The 25,821-nt window shown below is 43.9% G+C and overlaps 1 protein-coding gene and 1 pseudogene across 10 annotated transcripts in view; both read right to left on the reverse strand.

Annotated features, from left to right (window-relative positions):
* SHANK2 (SH3 and multiple ankyrin repeat domains 2) overlaps positions 1 to 25,821 on the reverse strand; it is a 1,084,923-nt gene that overhangs the window by 383,983 nt on the left and 675,119 nt on the right. The window contains exon 1 of one of the 10 annotated variants that reach the window (XM_077462586.1): positions 21,116 to 21,325. The exons of the other annotated variants lie outside the window; for them this stretch is intronic. Within the exon in view, the coding sequence (XP_077318712.1) occupies positions 21,116 to 21,182 (67 nt within the window). The 5' untranslated portion in view covers positions 21,183 to 21,325. Of the gene's footprint in view, positions 1 to 21,115; positions 21,326 to 25,821 lie in introns of those variants that run through there. 10 annotated transcript variants of the gene reach the window in all.
* Positions 22,846 to 23,271, reverse strand: LOC143940774 (ribosomal protein eL22-like pseudogene; annotated as a pseudogene).

Genomic DNA, 25,821 nt, shown 5'->3' on the forward strand with positions numbered 1-25,821 from the left:
CACACCACACCTCTGCATATTCCTCTGCTGCGTTTTTATGTGTTTTATATGTGGTATCTGTTTATATGTGATGTCTGCTGCTTTTGGCAAGCATGGTGGCCACCGAACCTGATCCATTCAGGTGAATGGGGAGGCTCTGCAAGCATCCTGCAACCACATGCAATGCACATGGTGGTGGCATGCTAGTGCAGGGATCCAGGGGTTAAAGCAGAAATGCTCTCTGAAGAGTGATCCAAATGCAGATTGCACTTCAGAGATCAAAGCTCATGTGGACGAGTCCTAAAACAATGTTATTTAAAGTGATTGTAAACCCTTTTGTCTTACTTTTACCTAGAATAAGGCTTACCTATAGGTAGTGGAAATGTCTCCTAAACATGCGCCATTTAGGAGATATTTCACTTGTAGTGCGCCGATGTTGTCATTGGTGCATGCGTTGTGAACAAACGGACCACCGTGCCATTTCTTCCCGCAGTGTGTGCCGTGACCGACGGCTCCCACGCACATGCCTGGGAGTGACGTCACACGGCTTCGGCCAGCCACAGAGCCGGAGTCCGCAGCCCCGGAAGGAAGAGGGGCGAAGATAGATGCGTCCTGCACAGGGGACAGCACGGGCTTCGTTTGCAGGCAAGTGTCATATAATGGGTTAGTATGCAATGCATACTAGCCCATTATGCATTTAATTTGCAGGCCTTGCGGGGAGCAAAAGAGAAAGTAAAACCCATTGGTTCCTTTTTAAAGGAGAAGTCCAGCCAAAGCTTGTTTAAATGGGCTTCTCCTATGGATCACAGGAGTGTGATTCGTCCTCTGACCTGTTTTCAGCAGAGAGGGTACCGAAGTCCCCTCTATACTGACGTCACAGATATCAGTCCAGGCACTGCGTCATCCCGAAAATAGGAGTCTAGATCTGGCAGGTGCCTGGACTGACACCCTGCTCAGCCACTCAGTGAGCCGCTGAGAGCCTCAGACGGCAACCCTGCCCCCTCCACAGCTCAGCGCTCCAATGTGCATGGAGGGAGATGAGCAGAGAGCTGCGACTGACAGCTGGGAAAACCGAGCGATCGGCAGCAACTAAGTTCCATAAAAATTACAAACTTTTATTTCTTTAAAGAGGAACTACAGTCTGCTCACGTAATTTGTAATAAAAACATATTTGCCCTTCTGAAGCTTCCCTCCAACCACTTTGCATATTATTTTATATATACTGTGATTCTGTACTTGCCAAATATGCTGCAGAAATCTCCTTCCACTAAGTCTGGCTGCAATCATTTTACCGGGGGCAGCTGAAGCGGCTGCCTGTTCACTTCCTGGATTAACATGGACACACACCTTCAGCTCTGCATCCCTGCAGCTCTCATTGGCCCTCTTACAACTCACCCTCCCTCCCTTCCTGGCAAACTCTCACAAGAGTGAGTGTGAGCTGTTCATGGTTTCATAAGTCTAGGCTTTTTACAAGACAAGAAACAGGAAGTGGGCTGTATAAGGTATTTACTGGCAGAAAAAAAAAAATTACTATCCAAAGTTAAAACAACAAGGGCAGAAGATTTTAATAGATGAAAAGTTGAAAAAATTACTGAAAGTCCGCTTTAAGTGTAACTTCAATGATAGGTTTCTCCTATTTGCTACATTTTTATCTGCAACAGATGAATTCCAGATATGGTATATTTTTACATAGTTACATTGGTCCAGCTTGGCATTGCACTTTATGTGAGTTTCAACGCAGGATCACAGTGTGTTAAAAGTAGAGGTCAACTGATATATCAGCCGATATTTGCCGTTTTTTAATTAATCTGCATCGGCCGATTGTGCTGATAAAAAGGCCGATTTAGAACTACAGCGCGACTTGCAAATGACTTCTGTAAAAGAAGCGACTTTCCTCCTCTCTGGGCAGTCTGCCAAGAAAAGAGTAAAGAGATACAATGTTTACACTTCTGAATGAACTCAACTGTGTGTAGAAGTTCTCAGTTTAACCATTTAAAGACTAAATCTTTTCTGACACTTGTTGCTTACAAGTAAAAATCCTGTATTTTCTGCCAGAAAATCACTTGGACCCCCCAAAAATTATATATATATATATATATATTTTAGCAGAGATCCTAGGGTAGAAAATAGCGGTTGTTGCAATATTTTATGTCACACGGCATTTGCGCAGAGGTCTTTCAAATGCAATTTTTTTGGGAAAAAAAATACACTAATGATTTAAAAATAAAATAAAAAAATAAAAAAAATAAAACAGTAAAGTTAGCCCATTTTTTTTTCGTCCAAAAGTTTTGACTACCTGTTTTTATTTAATATATAGGTTTTTTTTTAACATAAATCATACATACAAGTAAACTAATTGGAGGTTTGTTTTGTTTAATAAATGTTTAAATGTAAGAAATTTTCTGTATCACTTATGAAGACTGCTTTCACACTGGAGCAGGCAGGCGTTGACGGTAAAACGCTGCCAGTGTTAGCGGCGCTTTACCATCATTTTAGCGGTGCTATTCGGCTGCTAGTGGGGCGCATATAACCCAGCTAGCGGCCGAGGAAGAGGTTAAATGCGCCCGTGAAGCACCGCTGCCAAATCGCATTGCATGTGCTTTGGCAGTGGTGCCCATTAATATAAATGGGCAGGAGTGGTGGAGGAGCGGTATACACCACTCCAAACGTGCTGCTTGCAGGACTTTTTTTAACATCCTGCCAGCGCATCGCCTCAGTGTGAAAGCACTCTGTCTTTCATACAGACTGCAGGGGAGCCATTTTGCAGGAACTTTACAGGCGATATTTTTAGCCCAAAAGCGCCTGAAAAACGCCATAGTGGGAAAGGTGTCTGTTAGATTTTATGAGATGAAGGGGGATAAAAAAAAAAAAAAGGAAAATAAAATAAAAAAAATCGGCCTAGTATATCAGCCCAAAAAAAAATCGGCATTATATATCGGCCATCGGCCGCCATGATTTCTAAATATCGGCATCGGCCAGAGAAAAACCCATATCGGTCGACCTCTAGTTAAAAGAGCTCAAGGCTAGTAACAATTTTAACATACAACCCAGTGGTGGAACTACCAGGGTCGCAGCAGTCACATTTGCGACTGGGCCCTGGTGTTCTGCCACTTTTGGGGGACCCGCTGACTTCTCTAGTTACACTCCAGTTGGAAGAGGGACACTTACTGCACAGGACAGCGGACCGCCCACACAGTCTCTCTGCCGGGTCTGTGCAGCTGCAGGTTGATGATGGGACATGCCATCGGGAAAGAGAGTCAGCTAACCCAGTACAGTGATGAGGGAGGAGCTGCAGGATGTTGCTATTGCTGTGTGAGGAGACCCCATCTCCTAACCAATGTCATTGGAGGGGGAACCAGGTGGACACTGACAGCAAGTGTCACTGATCCAGGCACCAAGCATTGCCATCCAACCCAGTCCCCACCACCACCTCTGATTCCATCCACCAACCAGCACTGCCACCTAACCAAGTCCCCACCACAGCTGATTCCATCCACCAACCAGCACTGCCACTCATCCAATCCCCCCCCCCCCCAGCACTGCCACTCACCCCATCCTTCCCCAGCACTGCCACTCACCCCCCAGCACTGCCAATTAACCCGTCACCCCTAGCACTGCCACTCATCCCCTTCCCCCACCAGCACTGCCACGTAGGCCCCCCCCCCAGCATTGCCACTCATCCCATCCCTCCTCTAGAACTGCAACTCCTCCCCTCCCCCCTGCACTGCCACTCACCCCTTCCCCTCACCAGCACTGCCTTTCATCCCACCCTCCCACCAGCACTGCCACTCACCCCATCCCCCCACCAGCACTGCCACTATCGACCCACCAGCACTGCCACTCTCCCCATTCCCCCACCAGCATCGCCACTCATCCTTTACCCCACCAGCACTGCCACTCATCCCTCCCCCCCACCAGCACTGCCACTCATCCCTCCCCCCCACCAGCCCTGCCTCTCATCCTTCCCCCCCACCAGCACTGCCACTCATCCCTTCCTCACCCCCCCCAGCCAGCACTGCCACTCATCCCTTCCCCCCTACCAGGACTGCCACTCATCCCATCGCCCCACTAGCATTGCCACTCATCCCAACCCCCCCCCCCCATTACTGCCACTCATGCAATTGCCGCCCCCCCAGCACTGTCACTCATCCTATCCCTCCAGAAGTGGCGTATGGATTCTCAGGGGTCACAATTGCATGCTCCAGGGTACCCGTGCAGCCCCCTGTACACCTGAATAGGACAGGGGCATATAGAGCAAACAATCCCCTTCATTTTCCTCCTTCAGCCTTTCAGCTGCTGCAGCAGGAAAATGAAGGGGATCAGTTCCTCTATATGCTGCCCCTTCTATCCACTGCCTGCTGCCCCAAGCTCCTGTGTATTCCTTGCCCCCCCCCTCATCCCCCACAGTGCTGCCAGGTCCCCCCTCCCCTGTCCTGCCGCAGGGGTATAGAAAAAATGAAAAGCGAGAATGGGAGTTTTAAGGTGCAGAAAAAAATTATTTAGGAAACAATGACAGTTTCATAAATTTTATTTATACAAAAGATGGTTAAAAAGTTCAATTTAAAACCAACACATAAAGGTAAGGCGGTCATAATACAAAAGTAGGTTGCCTCAAATAAAATTTATGAAACGGTCATGTTACATTTTTTCTGCACTTTAAAACTCCCATTCTCGCTTTTCATTTGTTCTATTTTCACTACAGGGAGGTGGTACATTTGATAAGACCTCTCATCCTTAGATATCTAATTTATTTCCTGCTACGGGGAGATGCTTTCTGGATGGAGAACAGGGAAGACCAGTGAATGTGTAATTTACCAGCCCCTCTCTTGTCTTAAAGTGGGGTGCCCCCCTAAAAAAAAAAAAATTAAAAGTCAGCAGCTACAAATACTGCAGCTGCTGACTTTTAATAATCGGACACTTACCTGTCCCAGGGTCCAGCGATGCGGGGGAACGAAGCCCCCCTCATCGCTTGATGAGGGGGGCTTCGCGGCACTGTCATTCTTACTGTGAGCACCCGGCTGTGGCTTCACAGCTGGACCCACTGCACATGCGCGAGCGGCGCAGGGCGCCGAGATACGCCGCACAGTCATCCGGGACACGTGACAGGCCCCAGATGACTGTGCGGCGCGAGGGGAAGTGATGTCACCAGCCCGGCAATGAAGAAGGCAGACTATGAGGGACTGCCTAGCAACAGGCATTTAAAGGTGAGTAAATTTTTTTTTCTAATTATTATTATTTATTTAGAGTCTGTGATCCTTAGTGTTCATTTATAACGGAGGTATAGTAAACTGTGTTTACTATGCTTCAATTTGTGAATGAATAGAAAGCCTCTGTACAGAGCTATCCCTATCCATTCACTCTGTGCGGATGAGGTTGCAGAGATGGAGATGGAGGGCTGTGTCCTCGATCTCCTTTCTCTGTTTCAAAAATGAAATATCAGAGGTCTGTTTAGACTCCTGATATCTCACCCATAGTCCATATTTCCATCACGCGTGTTCCTGGAATGAGTTTTTAAGGTATTGGGTGCTGTAGTAACTTCTAGCTGGATACAGGAACCTGCATGCTATGTAGATATTTGCCAACACACCAAGAATCATCAATTTCATCCAATATTTATTCAAGAAAGATCACATCACAAAACGGTGTAGTGCAAAGTTTCGGAGCCACACAGGACCCCTTCGTCAGGCATGTCTTCTCACATTGGAAAGCTATTTGAAACACAGAGATGTGAACAGAGCCTAAGTATAACAGACCCTCAATCTCAAACACTAATGCCGCGTACACACGATTGGACATTCCGACAACAAAATCCTGGATTTATTTCCGACGGATGTTGTCTCAAACTTGTCTTGCATACACACGGCCGCACAAATGTTGTTGGAAATTCTGATCGCCAAGAAAGCGGTACGACGAGCCTAGAAAAAGGAAGTTTAATAGCCAGTGCGGCTCTTCTGCTTGATTTCCGAGCATGGGTGGAACTTTGTGCGTCGGAATTGTGTACACACAATCAAAATTTCCGACAACGTTGTTTTTGTCGGAAAACTTGAGAACCAGTTCTCAAATGTCCGATGGAGCCTACACACGGTCGGAATTTCCGACAATGAGCTCACATCGAACATTTGTCAGAAATTCCGACCGCGTGTACGCGGCATTATTGTTTTAGAAACCTCATTTGTGTGTATAATATGCATTAATTTGTGTTAATGTAACAGCCATATTTACAAATTACATATGCAAGCGCTGCTTCTTGCTTAGGAGTTCTGCACAGGGATTGTGCTTCACTACTTGTCCAAAATGTGCAAGTCAGTGGGTCTGGTCTGATGTGATTAAAAACAGACACTTCATACAGCTGAGCATATATCAGCAGTGATTATAGCAGGGAATGCTGATCACAGGCTTATATCAGAGGCCGTAGATATTTTTTTTCTTTTCCTAGAGGAGGCTCAGCAGCAGGGCAGAGGAAAATATTTAGGTAGCGGTCCAGTGTCTTGCAGAAAATTGTGGGTACTGCAAAATTGCACTAACAGTCGAAGGAATTTAAAACTTGTGTTTACCCACTGGGTGCACAGCAACATATGGCACGGTCCTAGTACTCCAAATGTAATTACTGTGCCACAAGCTGAGTCCCACAAGGGTTATGTGTGAAACACACAGGGTGCATGGGATCGGGAGTGCACAACACACAGGTCTATGGGCAGTACAATGAAAAATTACCTCCCTCCCTAAAGCCTGGTATACTCAGACAGAATATCAACCGGTTCAATGGAAACTGTCACACCAACGGCCGACTTCTGTCAAATAGGCATGCTAGAAAACCAGCATCTGATTGGCATCCAATTAGATGCTGGCAGCCTAACTGGTGTGTTCTGTCCCAGCAGGGATATTGCTGTACTAACATCACATAGTTAGTACAGCATGTTCAACGCGTGGGGGGGGGGGACTGTACTCCCCCCCCCCCCCCCCAGCAGAGCGCTTCCTATCTACAAATTTCCACCTCCCCAGTATAGTTCCCTCTATCCACCAGTACAGCTCAACCCCTTCCAAGAAATTCACTTAGAGACCAGGCATTATAGAACGAGTCCTCCCTTGACTATATCAAGTGACAGGAGGTAAGAAAGAGCTAAAGGGCGACCTCCTTCACTTTGCACTGCTGCCTGTCTTTGAGTTCTGAAAGTCTGAAGCTTCCATTACAATGTTAATGTCAGGGCTGGCTGCTGCACCACAAATGCCCTGGGTGGGGTTTGGACCCCCCCCTGTATTCCCCTTATCTACATCCCTGACTGATAAATACAGTGCCTTGAAAAAGTATTCATATCCCTTGAAATTTTCCACCTTTTGTCATATTACAACCAAATACGTAAATGTATATTTTTTTTTCTTTTATTCTTTTTATTGAAAAGGGTATAAAACAGTGACAAACAATGCGCTCAACATGAGCACATACAACAATAAGGTACATTTACAGTGCATTGATATTTTGCATAAGTATAATCATACAGAACCCTTCTCCAAATCAATCCTGATATACATGTTTAATAACAATGAAACAAAAAATTATTGATTATCGCTACTTCAAGCATTGGTTACAGTGAGATCGGAAGAACACCACGCATCCCACACCTTGTTATATTTAGCTGGGCAGCCTCTGTGTTCAAAGCTAAGCTTCTCATAAGGCAATACCTGATTTACTAACCAAAGCCATGTAAGTATAGATGGAGGAGTGGGCTGAAGCCACAGCTTTACAAGCCATGAACAGTGTTTCCATTAACATGGTCCTAGTATGCCTCGGCCACAACTCTTCCTCTAGGGCTCCCAATAAACACACCAATGGGGTACATGGAACAGGGATTGACAAAACTGCAGCCAATATCTCCGTCACCTGCTGCCAGTACGTCACTATGACTGGGCAAAGCCACATCACGTGTGTGAAGTCTGCTCGTGGGCAGGTACACCTAATGCAGGTAGAGGTAGGTATAAGATGCATTGCATGCAATCAAACTGGGGTCAGATGATATCATTATTATACACGATTTATATAGCGCCAACAGTTTACACAGTGCTTTACAATGTATAGGGAAAGCAACACAATTACAGTACAGTTCAATACAAAAGGTACAGGAGGTCCCTGCTCTTACATGCTAAAGGGAGGGGGTGGTACAAAAGGTAATAGCTGCAGAGAATGATTTTACGGGGGTGGCTCTCGGACAGTTGTTAGGTGGGTGTAGGATAGGCTTCCCTGAATAAATGAGTTTTCAGGGATCTCCTAAAGGTGGATAGGGTAGGGGTTGATCGGATATACCGGGGCAGGGAGTTCCAGAGGATGGGAGAGGCTCTGGAGAAGTCTTGAAGACGAGCATGGGAGGAGGTAACAAGGGATCTAGAGAGCAGGAGGTCCTGGGAGGAGCGGAGGGGACGATTTGGGCGATATCTGCAGATAAGGTTGGTGATGTAGATGGGGGCGATGTTGTGAATGGCCTTGTATGTTATGGTTAGCATTTTGAATTTTACACGGTGGGGTAGGGGAAGCCAGTGAAGGGATTGGCAGAGAGGAGCAGCAGTCACAGATCGGTTAGTGAGATGTATTAGTCTAGCAGCAGACTAATAGACTTGATAGCCTGCTTAAGGGTAGGCCATTAAGGAGAGAGTTGCAGTAATCACGGCAGGAAATAGTCAAGGAGTGAAGGTGTCATTAGTCAGGAAGGGTCGATTTCTGGAGATGTTGCGGAGGTTAAGGAGGCAGGATTTAGCCAGTGATTGGATATGGGGGCTGAAGGAGAGGTCAGAGTCAAGGATTACACCCAGGACCCTAGCATGTGTGGAGGGACCGATAGTTGTGTTGTTGATATTAATGGTGAAGTCACGGGGGTGGGGGGCATGAAGGAGGAAATATAACAAGCTCAGTTTTAGAAAAATTGAGTTTGAGGAAGTGGTGTGACATCCATATCAATATGTCATTCAGCAAGTTTGAGATCCGTGAGGAGATTGAGGGGGTGAGTTGAGCAGTGGAGAGCTAGATCTGGGTGTCATCGGCATAGAGGTGGTATTGGAAGCCATGGGAGGTTATCAACTGGCCCATGGAAGAGGTATAGAGTGAGAATAGGAGAGGCCCAAGGACGGAGCCTTGGGGTACCACAACAGAAAGAGGAAGAGGAGTGGAGGAGATGGAATTGTAAGTGACACTGAAAGTGCGCTGAGATAGGTAGGAGGAGAACAAGGATAAAGCAGAATCACAGAGGCCAAGGGAGTGTAATTTGCTGAGGAGGAGCAGGTGGTCAACTGTGTCAAAGGCAGCAGAGAGGTATAAAAGTATGAGTATGGAGTAGTGGCCATTGGTATGACTGATATGACTGATGGAAAATATAAAGATGGATCAGTTTATTATTAACAGCTGGGGACACAGATAAATGGGAGGAGTATGTCAGATAAATCAGGGATAAGTTGTTGCCATTTAATGCGGACTACCAGCGAAACCCCGCCAGTTGTAGCAGAAAACAAATGGATATACAGAGTTGATATAAGTCCCTTAGGGCCCTGAGACCTCAGTACCCCTATCAGTGGGTAATCAGAAAAGTCTGTCACGGATACCGAACTGAGCCTGGATCACATGCCTAAGTTGAAGATGCCTGTAAAAGGCAGTTCGGGGTAGTTCATACTTCCTCTGCATTTCTGATATTTTTATTTTTATCTCAGTTACATAATTTCCCTCACTTCCTCTTTGAGAAACCATTGGCACACTGGCTGGAAGTTAAGGTAAATCTCCCGATAATGGAGCCCCATATGGCAGTAAAATTCCTGACAAGACCATATTCCTGACTAGGGATGAGCTTCATGTTCGAGTCGAACGTACGTTCGACTCGAACATTGGCTGTTCGGGCGTTCGGCGAAATCCGAACTCTTGGTCCGTTCGCGTCAAAATTCGTATGGCGCGCGCAGACCACAATGCACTGCGGTGGCGCAGTGCATTGCTGGCTCATGATTGGCCAAGCATGCACTGTGACCCCGCATGCTTGGCCAATCGCAGCGCCAGCAGCGAGGAGAGCCATGATTGGCCACAGGCATCCTGCCTGTGGCCAATCATAGCTCAGGTTGTGTAGTGCACGCCCCACACTATATAAGGCCGCCTTTGAGGCGGCCTCCTGTAGTGTGTTGGCATCTGAAGCAGTGGGTGTTCTGTGTACCTTCAACACAGTTACACACCAATCGTTTTTGGCTGATTTCCTATCTTGCTCTTGTGTAGTGGTTATTGTCTGTGCCCTGACCGCAGTATACACCACTATATTCACCTCACCTATATAGCTAGCTAGTGATCTATCTTTAACCACTTAACAACCGCTCATTGCCGATTAACGGCTTCAGGGCGGTTGTTTAACTCTGAGAGGCCGTTAATTAACGGCCTCCCAGAATTCTGCTCTCGCGCGCCCCCTGGGGCGCGCACTCGAGAGCATCCGTGACCGCCGGGTCGTCGCGGCCGTTTACCACGTGATCGCTCCGTCAAATGACGGAGTGATCACTTGTAAACAAACAATGTTATGACGCCGGTTCCTCCCTCCCCTCTCTGTACCGATCGGTACAGCGGAGGGGAAAGAGATCGGTGTCAGCAGCGATGTGGGCTGCATCTGCAGTGCCCACATCGCTGCTCACCGAATTTAACCCCTCAATTCCCTGCCAATACTCTGCAATACCAGTGCATACTCTGCAGTGCCCTGCCATTACTCTGCAGTACCCCCCATTACTCTGCAGTACCCTGCCTTTACTCTGCAGTACCCCCCATTACTCTGCAGTAACCCCCATTACTCTGCAGTACCCTGCCATTACTCTGCAGTACCCCCCAATACTCTGCAGTACCCCACCATTACTCTGCAGTACCCCGCCATTACTCTGCAGTGCAGTACCCTGCCATTACTCTGCAGTACCCTGCCTTTACTCTGCAGTACCCTGCCATTACTCTGTAGTACTCCCCAATACTCTGCAGTACCCTGCCATTACTCTGCAGTACCCCCCAATACTCTGCAGTACCCGCCATTACTCTGCAGTACCCCGCCATTACTCTGCAGTGCAGTACCCTGCCATTACTCTGCAGTACCCTGCCTTTACTCTGCAGTACCCTGCCATTACTCTGTAGTACTCCCCAACACTCTGCAGTACCCTGCTATTACTCTGTAGTACCCCCCCAATACCCCGCCAATACTCTGCAATACCAGTGCATACTCTGCAGTACCCTGCCATTACTCTGCAGTACCCCCCATTACTCTGCAGTACCTTGCCTTTACTCTGCAGTACCCTGCCATTACTCTGTAGTACTCCCCAATACTCTGCAGTACCCTGCTATTACTCTGTAGTACCCCGCCAATACCCCGCCAATACTCTGCAATACCCTGCCATAAATTGCCATACCCAGCCATACTCGGAGATACCCAGCCATACTCGGTGATACCCTGAAATACCCAGCCATAGACGCCCCCCACCCCTCACCGCCCTCCGGTGCTTCTACCAACTCGCCAGTACGATCAAAGCCAGAATCTTTTTTTTATTTTTTATTTCAGGCTTCCCAGCCTAGAGGTGAGATGTGGGGTCATATTGACCCCCAGATTTCACTGTAAAGAGGACCTGTCACCCCATATTCCTATTACAAGGGATGTTTACATTCCTTGTAATAGGAATAAAAGTGATCAAAAATATATTTTTGGGGAAAAAAATGTCAAACTAAAATAAATAAAGTAAAATGAACAATAAAAAAAAAAATAATAATTAAAGCGCCCATGTCCCCATGTGCTCGCAAGCAGAAGCGAACGCATGCGTAAGCCCCGCCCACATATGAAAACGGTGTTCAAACCACACATGTGAGGTATCGCCGAGAACGTTAGAGCGAGAGCAATAATTCTAGTCCTAGACCTCCTCTGCAACTCAAAACATGTAACCAGTAAAAAAAAATTTATGAAGAAAAAATTACTAATCTGCTAAATGTTATAACAGAAACAAAGAAAAATTCATTTTTTCGCAGAATTTCCGGTCTTTTTTCTTTTATAGCACAAAAAATAAAAAAACTGAGAGGTGATTAAATACCACCAAAAGAAAGCTCTATTTGTGTGAAAAAAAGGACAAACATTTCATATAGGTCCAGTGTTGCATGACTGAGTAATTGTCATTCAAAATGTGAGAGCACCAAAAGCTGAAAATTGGTCTGGTTATTAAAGCGGAGGTCCACCCTAAAATGGACCTCCACTCATCGGAATCCCCCCCCCCTCCGGCGCCACAATTGGCACCTTTCAGGGGGGAGGGGGGTGCAGTTACCAGATAATCCAGGTAACTGCACCCACTTCCGGGATAGCTGTCTGCGGAAAGGGGCGTAGATTACGCTCCATTCCGCAACTGCCCGCCCCTTCTCGCAAGTGCCCCGCTGCCTGCTGGGAAACACACAGTTCCCAGAGGCAGCGGGGACCGTCCGGATTGCGCCGCGCGGCTCGCGCATGCGCAGTAGGGAACCGGGAAATGAAGCCGAAAGGCTCCATTTCCTGATTCCCATACCCAAGATGGCGGCGGCAGGACCTGACAGACGACCTAGCGATCGGCTTCGGGTGCCGACATCGCGGGCGCGCTGGACAGGTAAGTGTCACTATTTTAAAAGTCAGCAGCTGCAGTATTTGTAGCTGCTGGCTTTTAAAAAAAAAAAAAAACGCGGAGTCCCGGTGGACTCCCGCTTTAAGGGTGTTTAAGGGCCCAGTGGTCAAGTGGTTAATAATAGAGCTTGCAGTCAGTAGTGTTAGGAGATAGTGCGTGCTGTCTGCGTGCTCTGTACCCAGTACATACCGCTATAATATAGGGCAGGCCCCTACTTTCAAACATGCAACTTACAAACATCTCCTACTTGCAAACGCAAGGAGACAGCAGCAAGTGAGATGAAAAAAGACGCATGGCAAAACAAATTATACAGGGGTGATAACCCTTCCCTATGTTTTCCAAAAAGCTTAAAAATAGTTTTTTTGACTGGAGCTACACTTTAAAAATGTACCAGTTGAAAATTACAAACAGATTCAACTTAACACAACAAACCTACACAGTCCCTGTCTTGTTTGCACCGCCTGTATACTGCTGTATATATAGTATATAGGGCCTGGGGGCCACACGCATTTCCTTTTTTTAATATGGGTACGGGGTTCCCCTTAATATGCGTACAAGACCCAAATAGGCTGGTAATGGGCAGGGAGGGCTACCCATGCCATGTTTCTCAATGATTTTCAACCATATTGCAGGAACCAGATATAACATTAAAACCGCAAGCAGTTTTAAATGGTGTTATTTCCATTTAATGTCATGTTGTGCAGGGACTGTTCCAAACACGGGAAACACGTGGCACTTCACAGGCATACTACAGACACCCCCCAGGCACCATATTTAAAGGAATATTTCACTTTTTTTTTCACTTTAATCGTCATTAAAATCAGTGCTCCCGCCAAAACGCCCGTTTTTAAAACTTTTTTTTGTATTGTCCCATGTCCCCTGAGGCAGGAGTCAGGTCCCCAAACCCTTTTTAGGACAGTATCTTGCATATTAGCCGTTAAAATTAGCACTTTCCATTTCGAACGTTCGAGTCCCATAGACTTCAATGGGGTTCTAACGTTCGTAACGAACGTGGGGGCCGTTCGCAAGTTCTGGTGCGAACTGAACCGGGGGGTGTTCGGCTCATCCCTATTCCTGACAATGTGACCTAGAATACAACTATGCAACACCAACATTTGCCTTTTACACCTTTTGTACTTGTGCATCCGTCTCACGCTACATACGGGTTCACCTGAGTAGAAGGTCTTAACCGCTTCCCGACCAGTGCACTCCGATTTAAGTCAGCAGAATGGCACGGGCAGGCATATTGGCGTACAGGTACGTCCAATCTTTAATGCCGCCCTGCCATCGCTTGGTCGGGACCCCGTGAGTCCGGTCGCGGGTCCCGTGGACTCGATCGCCGTGGGCATACCCGCAATCGTCTCACGGGGCGGCTGAACGAGGAAATGCCATTGTAAACAGCATTTCCCCGTTCTGCCTAGCAACTAGTGACGCTGATCTCTGCTCCATGTGATTGGAGCAGAGATCAGTGTTCACTAAATTAAAGCCCAACCCCCCCACAGTTAGTAACATGCCCCTAGGAACACTTAACCCCATACACTGCCACCCACTAGTTAACCCCTTCACTGCCAGTGTCATTTACACAGGAATCACTGCATTTATATAGCAGTGATTGCTGTATAAATGACAATGGTCCCAAAAATGTGTCAAAAATGTCCACCATAATGTCGCAGTCACAATAAAAATCGCTGACGCTGCCATTACTAGTAAAAAAATTTTTTTTTAAAATGCCATAAAACTATCCCATATTTTGTAAACGCTATAACTTTTGCGCAAACCAATCAATAATCGCTTACTGCGATTTTTTTTTTACCAAAAATATGTAGAAGAATACGTATCGGCCTAAACTGAGGGAAAAAATGTTTTTTTATATATTTTTGGGGGATATTTATTATAACAAAAAGTAAAAAATAATGTGTTTTTTTCAAAATTGTCGCTCTATTTTTGTTTATAGCGCAAAAAATAAAAAACGCAGGGGTGATCAAATACCACCAAAAGAAAGCTCTATTTGTGGGGAAAAAAGGACGTCAATTTTGTTTGGGAGCCACGTCGCATGACCGTGCAATTGTCAGTTAAAGCGGCGCAGTGCCGAATCGCAAAAAGTGGTCTGGTCTTTGACCAGCAAAATGGTCCAGGGCTGAAGTGGTTAAAGTATAACTAAAAGCAAAACTTTCATTTTAGTTAGACAGAGAAGGGAGCGATTAGAACACCTGACAGTTTTTATTGCCATCTGTGCCTCTGTTAACTGCTTGCCAACCGGCCGGCGTCATTATACTGCAGCAGGTCAGCACCATCCTGCGAGCCGCCGTAGTTGTACGTCGGCTCCTTTAAACTAAATAGCAGGCGAGTGAGCGCTGCACTGCGGAGGTGCTGATACTCGTGGCCGACGGTCACGAAGACTGCCAGCCACGAACGATCGCGGGCACCAGAGGCAGAACAGGGACGTGTGTGTGTAAACACACAAATCCCTCTTCTGTGAGGAGAGACATATCGTCAGTTCCTAATAGATAGGAACCACGATCTGTCACCTGCTCTTGTCAGTCCCCTCCCCCTACAGTTGACAAAAAGGAGGATTCCCACTGTATCAGCATAAGCAGTGCGGTGGTCCCATCCCTATATAGGGAACAAAGAAATACCCCCTAAGTGGAACTTTGACAGACCACCAACACATGCAAAGAAAGTATAAAATATAATATTTATTAATACACAAAATAGTAAAAACAAGGACAGACGGCTAGCATCTGAACAGTAAGAATATGCAATACAATACAAAATAAAAAAAAAACAATAAACCATATAGCAGCACTTATGCTCTCATAGGGATTAGATGTCCCAAGACATCTAATTGGAAGTGACCTCAACCTGATGGAAAAAGGCGGGAAAATGCCCAGGAGGCACACAGGAAGTGTATAAGCCAAGCCCAGCCCAGACGCTGCCAAATTGCTGGATTATCTTGCCCCCCCCCCCCCTGTTCCTGTGCTAGTGTGTGATCTGTTTGAACTTGTTGTGACCTTGAAACCTATTTGACTACTCTTGATTGCTGCTTGTCATTGACCTCAGATTTGTACTTGACCATTCAACTTCTTTACCCCTTTTGTACTCATCTGCCAGACTGGAACCGGCCCCGCCTTGGATCTCGATCATTCTTCTTCTGATTAACACTTTAATACTTCGTTGCCAACTAGACCTCGGCTCGGATCTTGAACTAAGGCTTGTACGGTGCTCCACACCCCAGGCACCCGTGCCACTCAGTGTCCACCAAGTCTCTGTCTCCATCTCCAGACGCTTCAAAATCCAGAGGTGCAAGGGAGCCCCCCCCCCCCCCCACACTACTTTGGTCTCACATCAGGTACGTGACATTGGGATTCTGACAGACTACAAGTGGCTGTTTTAGCCCACTCTATACAGGCATGGTCTACAGTTATGAGGAAACCTGCCCTGAGAAATGCCACGCATCTATCACTGGAGTGTGTGTAGGCAGGATATGGCAGTAAAGAGGCTGTGGGAGATCAGATACACTTCGGTACAAAAAGGGTTAAAAAAAAGGGAAACCTAGTATTTTATTAAAACACTTAAATGGAGGAAGCTTGTGATACAGAATACTTTGGCAAAATAAATGCCATTCAGTTAGGGTTTATATCTACTTAAAGCCATTCAGGGTGGAAAAGAGAAATGCAGTGACACAGCTCTCTTTAACATCAGTGACAATTGATGGGCACCAGAATAGTAAGCCATGTAAAGGGTGCATTAGAAAGCAGTAATTGGCCTTCTGCTACAAATTTAACAGATAAGGCCTTTAAAAAAAAAAAAAAAAGAAAAATCTTTACAGAACGTTCATCTGTGTGCCATCAGTCTTTCCACAGCCTATAATTACATGCCAAAGCCTTTAATTATCCCCAGGATGCTGGGCATGAGGCTGGGAAATGAAGGCACAGCCCCTTCTTTGACTAAAGGCATACATGCACTAACAATGGGCATATGCAACAAAATAAATAGAACACAATCTGACGTCTAAAAAAACAAAAAACAAAATAATGTATAGCAGGAAAAAAAAAAATCCAACAGCCTGAAAATCCATATAATTTTCATTAGCCAATACAAGTTCTTGAATTCTTCTAAAGAGGAATGGCTTTATTAATATTTTTTTTCGAAACGTTTGTAATCATTGAGAAAATATTCATGACTTTTTTTTTAAGTGCAGATTACACATGTAACTGCATCATCAGCTGTAACAGGACAACAAATCCCAGGATGCCCACTGTAAATGCACCCGGGCTGGAAAGCTACCTAAGCATACTTAAATGACAGGTCCACCTAAAACTGATTTTTCATATTAGTAATAGATATTAAACCAGTTACTGGTTTCTCTAACCCATCTAAGATCCCAGCTGGGAGATCTTTATATCTGAATTCTCAGACTTGCTCTCCACTTCCATTATGAAGGCTTTTTAGCATTTCGAAATGGATTAGTATGCCGAGTCCAAAGCATTTTCCGTTAATATTATGCAGAAACCAAATGAAGGAGGGCAGTGCCAGGACAAAGTCCTTTAGCATCTAAAGGCCCGTACACACGGTCAGAAAATCTGAAGATAAATGTTGCCGGATGAACGATCTGACGATTTTCTGATCGTAAAGCCCCATACACACTATCAGATTTTCTGCTTCAGATTTACCAAATCCATATAATATGAGGTCAAATCTTAGGAGTTTCAAATGGTATGCAATCAGGCAGGCCCTTGCACTACATGGTTTTGGTAAACCTGAAGACAAAACTCAGCAGAAAATCTGATAGTGTGTATGGGGCTTTAGTATGCTTCTTTTGACAGCTGATTATGAATTTTCGGCAGACAAAAACTTAATGTGCAGGCTTGAAAAACAGCGTCCGATTTTCTTTTCATTAGTACGGTTTTCTGACAAAAAAAAATCTGAAGAGCAAGACTAGGCATGCTCAGAAATGAAAGAACACATATAAAACAATTCCACCACATTACATCACTTCTGACATTGAATTCTGTCGTCAGAAAAATTTTCTGGTGGTGAGTACCCTCTCTTCACTTTCAATTTGAGACCAGCATCCACCAAAAAACTGATGGAAATTCATCCAATAATCTAAGACCATATGTACAAGGCTTAAGGCCCCATACACACACTTTTCTGCAGATTTTTGTCTTCAGATTTACCAAAACCATGTAGTGCAAGGGCCTGCCTGATTGCATACAAATTGAAACTCTTAAGGTTTGACCTCATATTATATGATTTTGGTAAATCTGAAGACAAAAATCTGCAGAAAATCTAACAGTGTGTATGGAGTCTAAGGCCAAAAAGCCCAAAACTGATCTCTCCTCCATAAGATAACATCATAAAGTGTGACTACTTAACAGGATGGGTCACAGGTCTTGCCATTTGTGCACCCAGCTGAAGCCCCAAAAAGTGCACCCTTCCTCCCGGCCTTGGAAGAGTGTCTCAAAGACACATAAAAAGAGGCTAGATGTTTAGAGAGTTATCAAAAGCAATGGCTGAAGCAAGGAATTGCTTAATTTGGGTAAAATGACCATTCAAATCTATCAATTTGGCGGAAATCAACACACTTTATTTTCAACTCATTTAGGAAATTCAGAAAACTATCACCAGAGGAGTTAAGCTGGCCATACATTATACATTTTTCCTTTAGATTTACCAAAACCATCTAATATGAGGTCAAACCTTAACCTTCAATTTGTATGCAATCAGGTAGGTCCTTGCACTGGGTTATGACTAGGGCCTTATAGGCTGAAACGCGTCAACTGACTTAATCAGCATTTGTTCACTGTGCATATTCAATAAAATGAAGACATTTTAAGAGCAACAACCAGAGTGTGGATAATTTTTTCTACAGGTCCTTGCAGTACAGCTGAAGGTAAATCTAAAGGAAATTGAACAGGAAAACTGTACAATGTATGGCCAGCTTAAGATAGGAAACCCCAGTGGGTGCAATAACACATCTGCCATAACTGAATAAAAAAATAAGTTATAAAAAGGTCTCTTTTAAAACATAGTTGTCTTTAGGTTTGAAAACAAATTAAAACATTTGCACATCGCAGAATTCTTGTTTATGTGGCAGAACTTTTTATCAAAAATGCTCGATTGGGTTCCATTAAAAACAGGACAGAGCAGAACTGTAAAGCCTTGGACAGGGGTGGCTTTGGACGTGGTATACTTGGATTTTGCAAAAGCGTTTCGATACAGTTCCGCACACACGGCTCATGTGTAAGGTAAAGTCTACAGGTTTGGAAATATCAGTTTGTAAATGGATAGAAAACTGGCTAAAAGACAGAATTCAGAGAGTAGTGGTTAATGATTCTTACTCTGAATGGTCTAAGGTTATCAATGGTGTACCCCAAGGTTCAGTGTTGGAACCCTTACTTTTTAATATCTTTATAAATGATATTGGGTCTGGGATCAAAAGTAACATTTCCGTCTTTACAGATGACACCAAGCTATGCAGTGGAATAACGTCCTTACAGGATGTCTCCAATTTACAAGCCGACCTCAATGCTCTGTCTAATTGAGCGACTATGTGGCAGATGAGGTTTAATGTTGAGAAATGTAAATTTATGCACTTGGGGGGGCTAAGAATATGCATGTGTCATACATACTAGGGGGGTAAAACTGGGGGAATCCATAGTGGAGAAGGATCTGGGGGTTTTGGTAGATCATAAGCTCAATAATAACATGCAATGCCAAGCTGTGGTTTCCAAAGCGAGAAAAGGGCTTTCTTGTATTAAAAGAGGTATGGACTCCAGAGAGATATATCATTTTGCCCCTGTTCAAATCATTAGTAAGACCTCATATGGAATATGCAGTTCAGTTTTTGGTACCAGTTCTTAAAAAGGATATTGGGGAACTGGAGAAAGTGCAGAGAAGGGCAACCAAACTGATAAGAGGCATGGAGGAGCTCAGCTATGAGGAAAGGTTAGAGGAACTGAATTTATTCTCTCTTGATAAGAGGAGATTAAGGGGGCATATGATCAACATGTACAAATATATAAGGGGTCCATATAGTGAACTTGGTGTTGAGTTATTCACTTTACAGTCAACAAAGAGGACAAGGGGGCACTCTTTACGTCTAGAGGAAAAGAGATTTAATTTCCAAGTACAGAAAGGTTTCTTCACAGTAAGAGCTGTGAAAATGTGGAATAGACTCCCTGCAGAGGTGGTTCTGGCCAGCTCAGTAGATTGCTTTAAGAAAGGCCTGGATTATTTCCTAAGTGTACATAATATAACTGGGTACTAACATTTATAGGTAAAGTTGATCTGGGGAAAATCCGATTGCCTCTCCTGGGAAAAGGAAGGATTTTTTTCCCCTGCTTTAGCAAATTGGATCATGCTCTGCTGTTTTTTTTTTTGCCTTCCTCTGGATCAACTGTGGGTATAGAATTGGGTATATGGGATTGTATGATATTATTATTATTATTATTTTTTGTGGCTGAACTGGATGGACTTGTGTCTTTTTTCAACCTAACTATGTAACTATGTAAGAACTCTTTAGCTGAGTGTAGTAGATGAAAATTAGGTTTTAAATCTGACTGGTAGTTTCACATTATTCAATATTGGAGGTATTACAGTTGTTCTCCTGACCTTGACTGACCCACACAAACTGCAGAGATATGGTGAGCCAGTGCAGCCTGGGCCCAGGTGTGTCCCTTTAACACAAACGCAAAGCCTGACTGCAAGCAGCAGCAGACAATGCTGGGATGTGTAGTTCTAGGCCCCTACAACCAACTCCTCATACAAACTCCTATTTAAAAAAATAATTAAATTGCATTAAAAACTAAACAAAAAAAAATAAAAAACAATAACAAACACCACCAACCCCCCAAGCAATCTTTATGTAACCCAATCTGTTGTCCTCCCAGTGACCTGATTTTTCTTCTCCCCACCGGCATGGGGAACTGCCAGTCACAGGTATGCCAAGGCACACACAGGTCATTTAAAATACCGTTCACCTCAGTGCTGATGACAGCTGCCTGTCTGTCTACCAACAACGCATTTCAATCACAAAGGCAAATTTCTAGGCATTTCACTGGCAACTAAACACACATCGCTGGGTAAAGTAACAGAGGAATAAAAAATAAAATAAAAAGAATAGGAAAACAAAGATAAAATAATATTTGATCTTTTCGTTAAAAATATATTAATGCTGTCAATACACAGATATGCCACAACTTCACTCTTTAGATTATAAGCTACTGTGGGCATTGAGCTTCTACATTTTTTGTTATCCTTTTATATTTCCTTTTTTTTCAGGTTATACAAGTCTACAGAATATGTTGGCATTATATAAAATAATAATCAAATACTTAAAAAACAAACAAAAAACAAGTGATCTGCAGGATTTTATACATGTACATGCATATATGTGTATGGAAACACCTGTGTTATCTATGAATATACATATAAATAAGTACAGAGCTAAACCTCTTGCATCAGTCACGGCCATCTATACAGAGCCCACAGTCAGACACACAGCCTACAATACCTCCGAAATGCACTTTCTTCTTGAATTTCGAACTCTCAGCCATAGTTTCCACCCTAGATGTGACCATCTCATAAGGACCCGGCCAGGGCAAACATTCGAAAAGACGTCCTGTCCCTTGAAGCACACATTACAACATCCTTATGGCCCCCATTATCTTGGGGTAAAGTTTTTAAGTCCTGAAACATCCGCACGGTAAGAAAAAAAAAAAGCTTCTGATCCTCTTTTGTGTAGAGAAGAAAAATAAAATATATAAAATTTAAAAAAAAACAGCCATAAAAACATGCAGCAGAGAACATGAGGTGTCGGAGGTTTTTTTTTTTTTTGTGTTTTTTTTTTTTTTGCTTTTTTTGGAAGAGGGGGGCCGGTTGGGGGAGAAAAAAAGCCAAGGAAGAAGAAATGTGTTATTTTACACAAGTTGTAAGCTCGGAATAAGGACCACGTCGCTGTGTGCCCACACTCTAGCAACGAGTTCTTTCTCTGCTGTGTGTTACCATGGAAATGCATCAGTCACTAATCGAAATAAGTGCGGGTGAAGGACGCCTGAAAACCTGGAGCAATTACGCATGCCATTAGGGAGGAAAAGAAAATGATTCAATCCGTCTATTAGTTACATGGCAGAGAAGGCAGTTCAGCTTCTTTTTGCTTTTTTTTTTTGCTTTTTTTCCTCTTTACACACAGAGATCAGTTCAAATATTTATTTTCATCCCTGTCACCAGTTTGCCTTTTTTGTGCTATGATAAGATAATTGTGATGATCTTCTGGATAGGTGGGAAGTGGAACACTTATTTACTTCTTTCCCCTTTAAATCTTGACCCAGATTGCTGAGCTCCCAGAATGATGCTCAGCAGGAATCCGAGAATGTGTAAAGGAGCCTTTAAGTCTTACGCAACCAAGGACGTGACCAGTAAAACGTGACGTTTGTAAATAAATTTGACAAACGTTGAGAGAGAAGTGTAGATACCCAGCTAGCTCAAGACGATATTTCCATGTAAATGCCACCCAAAACTGCCATTTTAATTTTGTAAAGATAGCAGTTGGCTTCATCAGCTATTGGCTTCTCATACGCGATATGGATTGAGGTTAGGATTCTGGGCAGGTCACTTAAGTTCCTCAACATAAAACTTGCTAAACCATGACTTTACGGAGCTGGCTTTGTGAACAGGGCAAAGGCAGCCAGATTCACCGGCTTGGGGCTTACCAAGCTGTTGACACAAGGTTGGAAATGGACAATTGCCAAAAATGTCTTTGTAGCGTATGCTGTAGTATCAACAGTACCCTAACTATAAACACTTGAACTCAATAATTTGCAGGCTCTCTACATAACTTTGTACACTGTACAATGAGGAAAACTCATCAAGGAGTGGGACTCCACAATTTGCCTGGGTAAGGGTTTGCGTAGACAAAAAGTATAGCAAGCTTTTAGGTGTATTTGAGATACAACTGAGTTTCTGTTGCTTTAAGTTTGTGTTGCATTCCCACAGAGTTGTATAGAAGGAAAATAAGATCAGATGCCATGTCTATGTGTGTCAGCCCTAGTGATTGTTACAGTTGAGAAATCTTGCTGACGAAGACCCGTACGACGTAACACGTACGGGAGGAGGAGCCACGTGACGTTACCCGCTGCCATCTGACCGGATCGTTGTACCACAGAAAGCCGCTCAGTGGCAATTTTAAAGGCTGCATACAAGATGATGGAGCTTGTATGTTTTTTTTTTTTTGCATAAAAGATCTTTATTTGATAGACATTTATTCTTCAGTTTCAGACTCCTCCTCATCCTGGCTGATCTGGAAGTAGCGAAGCTCATAGGTCTCCTTGTTTGATGCAACTACACGCAACCAATCACGCAGACTGTTCTTCTTTAGGTATTTCTTTGTGAGGTACTTTAGGTACCTTTTAGAAAACTGCTTATCCGAAACGACGTTAATTTTGTTCTTTTGACGTTCAATATGAACAACGTTCCCAAGATTTCCAGTTTTCCCATTGACCTTCACTCTCTGCTTGAGAAATTGTTCAAAGTTGGCAGAGTCAAAGATGCCATCTTCTACAGGATGGGTAAGATCCAGAGTGAACCTCCAGGTAGCCTTTTTGGATTTCTTCACTGTTGGTGTCCTTTTCACCTTTTGCGGCGCCATTTTCTCTCGCTGAGCCTTGTCAAAGAGACGGAGCTTGTATGTTTTATTTAATAAATAGCCCATTTTATGCAATTTTTATGGCGAGTGCTTAGATTGTGTTTTTATGTTTCATGCCACCGTGAAAACAAATATAATCTGAAGCAATTTAGACTGGTCACTATCTGCTTTTTTTCCCTCCCCTGTGTGAGCGGGAAAACCCCTTGTTTGACCTTTCTGTGAAAACAGAGGTCAATTAATTGAGGTGAGCGAAGCACTACTATTACTGGAGGTGTGCTTTATCACTCACAAGGAGTCTGATGCATAATACTGGCTTTCCAACACTGGGATTTGGTCAAAGAATCTGTCTGCTGTATCTGTCAACTCACCGTTGGATATGGATTTTATTTTATGTGCTGCACCTATTTGCATTTAAATATTATCATTGGGCTTTTGAATTTTCCCCTCAGGTGTTCAGCTAGCGTATTTATTCATTTTAATTTACTCAGAGGGTTGCGCTGATTGTATTCATTTCTTATATAGTTGGGAGATCTCTGGAGTTATAAAGTCAGATAAGAAGCCAGCATGCGATTCAAGTTGCCATCAACCATGAAAACTAATAAAAATATGAGAACCTCGATACAAAGATGGCCTCACTGGAATCCCTGAGCAATATAAAAAGATAGTTAAATAAAAACAATTATATGTACAACTGGCAGGGGCAATCTTCTACGTCAGGGTTTCTCCACTAGGGTTCCATGGAACCATAGGGTTCCTCCAGAGGTTCCGAGTGGTTCTTTGAACAATGAGCAATTTCTACCTCTTAGATAAGTTTCCACAGACACCATTGATCTGTTTAGCGATCTGTGAGGGGTAATAGTTCCCATTGACCACAAATGTAAGGAACACTCTTCCCACTAACCATCACACTAATGTCTCATGAGTTGTAATGATAGTGGCTTTTAGTAGGGGTTCCTTGAGACTGGAAAGTTATTTCAAGGGTTCCTCTGTGCTGAAAAAAATGAGAAAGGCTGTTCTAGGTGCCCTATGTCTATGTTTTTCATCCCCCCCTGCACCTATATAAGGCCAAATCTGCAAAGACAAGCTCACCTTCTATATATACTGTATCACTCTATGGAGATGGTGTGCCTTTATGAAGTTACTGTTATCCTGTAGATGGCACTGGCTGTTTGATTCAAAATGTATAGTGAATCTACATCTTCATTGAATTCTTTCACATCACAATCCTGAATTTGCAAATGTTAGGGCCATGTCACATTGGCTTTTTTGCTGCCACTTTTTCTAAAGGAAGTTATTTTCTTATTGGTAAACATGCTGCAAAATCTTGATTGCAAAGAGCGGTGATGGAGCCCCAAAAGAACGGGTCAGGAAGTAAAGCTTTGCTTGTAATAAACAGATATGGTTGCCTCCAGGTTCACATATAATTACAATATATACACAGAAGCATGACTTTTAAAAAGAATAAAGGAACGCTGTCACCTGTCACCATTTTTACAAAAGCAGAGGCATCACTACTGTGCTCTGTAAAAAACATAATGGTTGGCTGATGGAACCACAGCTAATGGTCTAACAGTGTTTCCCAATCTATTTTCAGCCAAGACACCCTTAAAAATGTCGCACACCATACTAAAATATGAAAAGCTAAACAAACAGCTATATATAATGCAGCAATATCCACACATGTAGAACATTCAACATTTGAAGCGATTTATTCTTTTAAAGCAAATGCACTTTCGCACACAGGTACTGACTGGTATTCCAAGGTTTCTTTCTTTCCTAAGTTTCTCTCCCCCACTCAGCTAATGTGACCCAGTGCTGATGGACAGGGGCACGGGAGGAGCAAGCAAGGATGTTGTGCAGGCAACAGACATCCTCCTTATCAACCGATGACGTGATTGATTGTTAGGACGCCGGCTGCTGGAAAGTTATAATAGTGCACAATGAAAACCTGTGGATTTGTGTAAATAAAAGGCAGACTTCATCAACCCTCTGGCTTGGATACAATATTTGGGTACATTTTAGACATTTTGCCAAGACACCCCCGAAGAAACCTGAAGGCACCCTGGTTAAAAAAGACTGGTTTAACACATTGGGAAGTATGTTGGATAATAAAATTTTGCTGAAAGTTATAGCTCTGCAAGACAGAAAAGATAGGACTGGGTGATGGGACAGGCGTGTTTTAAAGAGGACCTGAACTGTGGGAAAAGTGCCTAAAAAGGCAAGCAGAGGGCAAAGGTCTGGTCACCAGGTCATTCCTCCAGATGAAGGCACAAGGTTGGTGGCATAACTAGTAGAGGTGGAGCCTGGCATGGAATCCTTTCACTACAAGTGAGATCCAAATGGAATTTGGTTATATGCTTTAAATTTTAATAAATGTGAGTGTATCTTAAACTGGGGTGGTGAGGTTCTGTCAATTTAACTCCCAGGGTGCTGCACTATTAGAGACACTTTTGTTTTTTATGTCACTTTAGAAGTGCCGGAGAGTAATTTGGAGCCAATTTTGAAGTAGCCATATTGGTAGGATACTGCACTTTGTGCAGAGCATGGCTAATACTCAAAGGGCATACCAGGAATGG

The sequence above is a fragment of the Lithobates pipiens genome, unplaced genomic scaffold, assembly GCF_037356315.1.
Source record: "Lithobates pipiens isolate NorthernLeopardFrog02 unplaced genomic scaffold, aLitPip1_a1.2 Scaffold_10, whole genome shotgun sequence".
Lineage (NCBI taxonomy): Eukaryota > Metazoa > Chordata > Amphibia > Anura > Ranidae > Lithobates > Lithobates pipiens.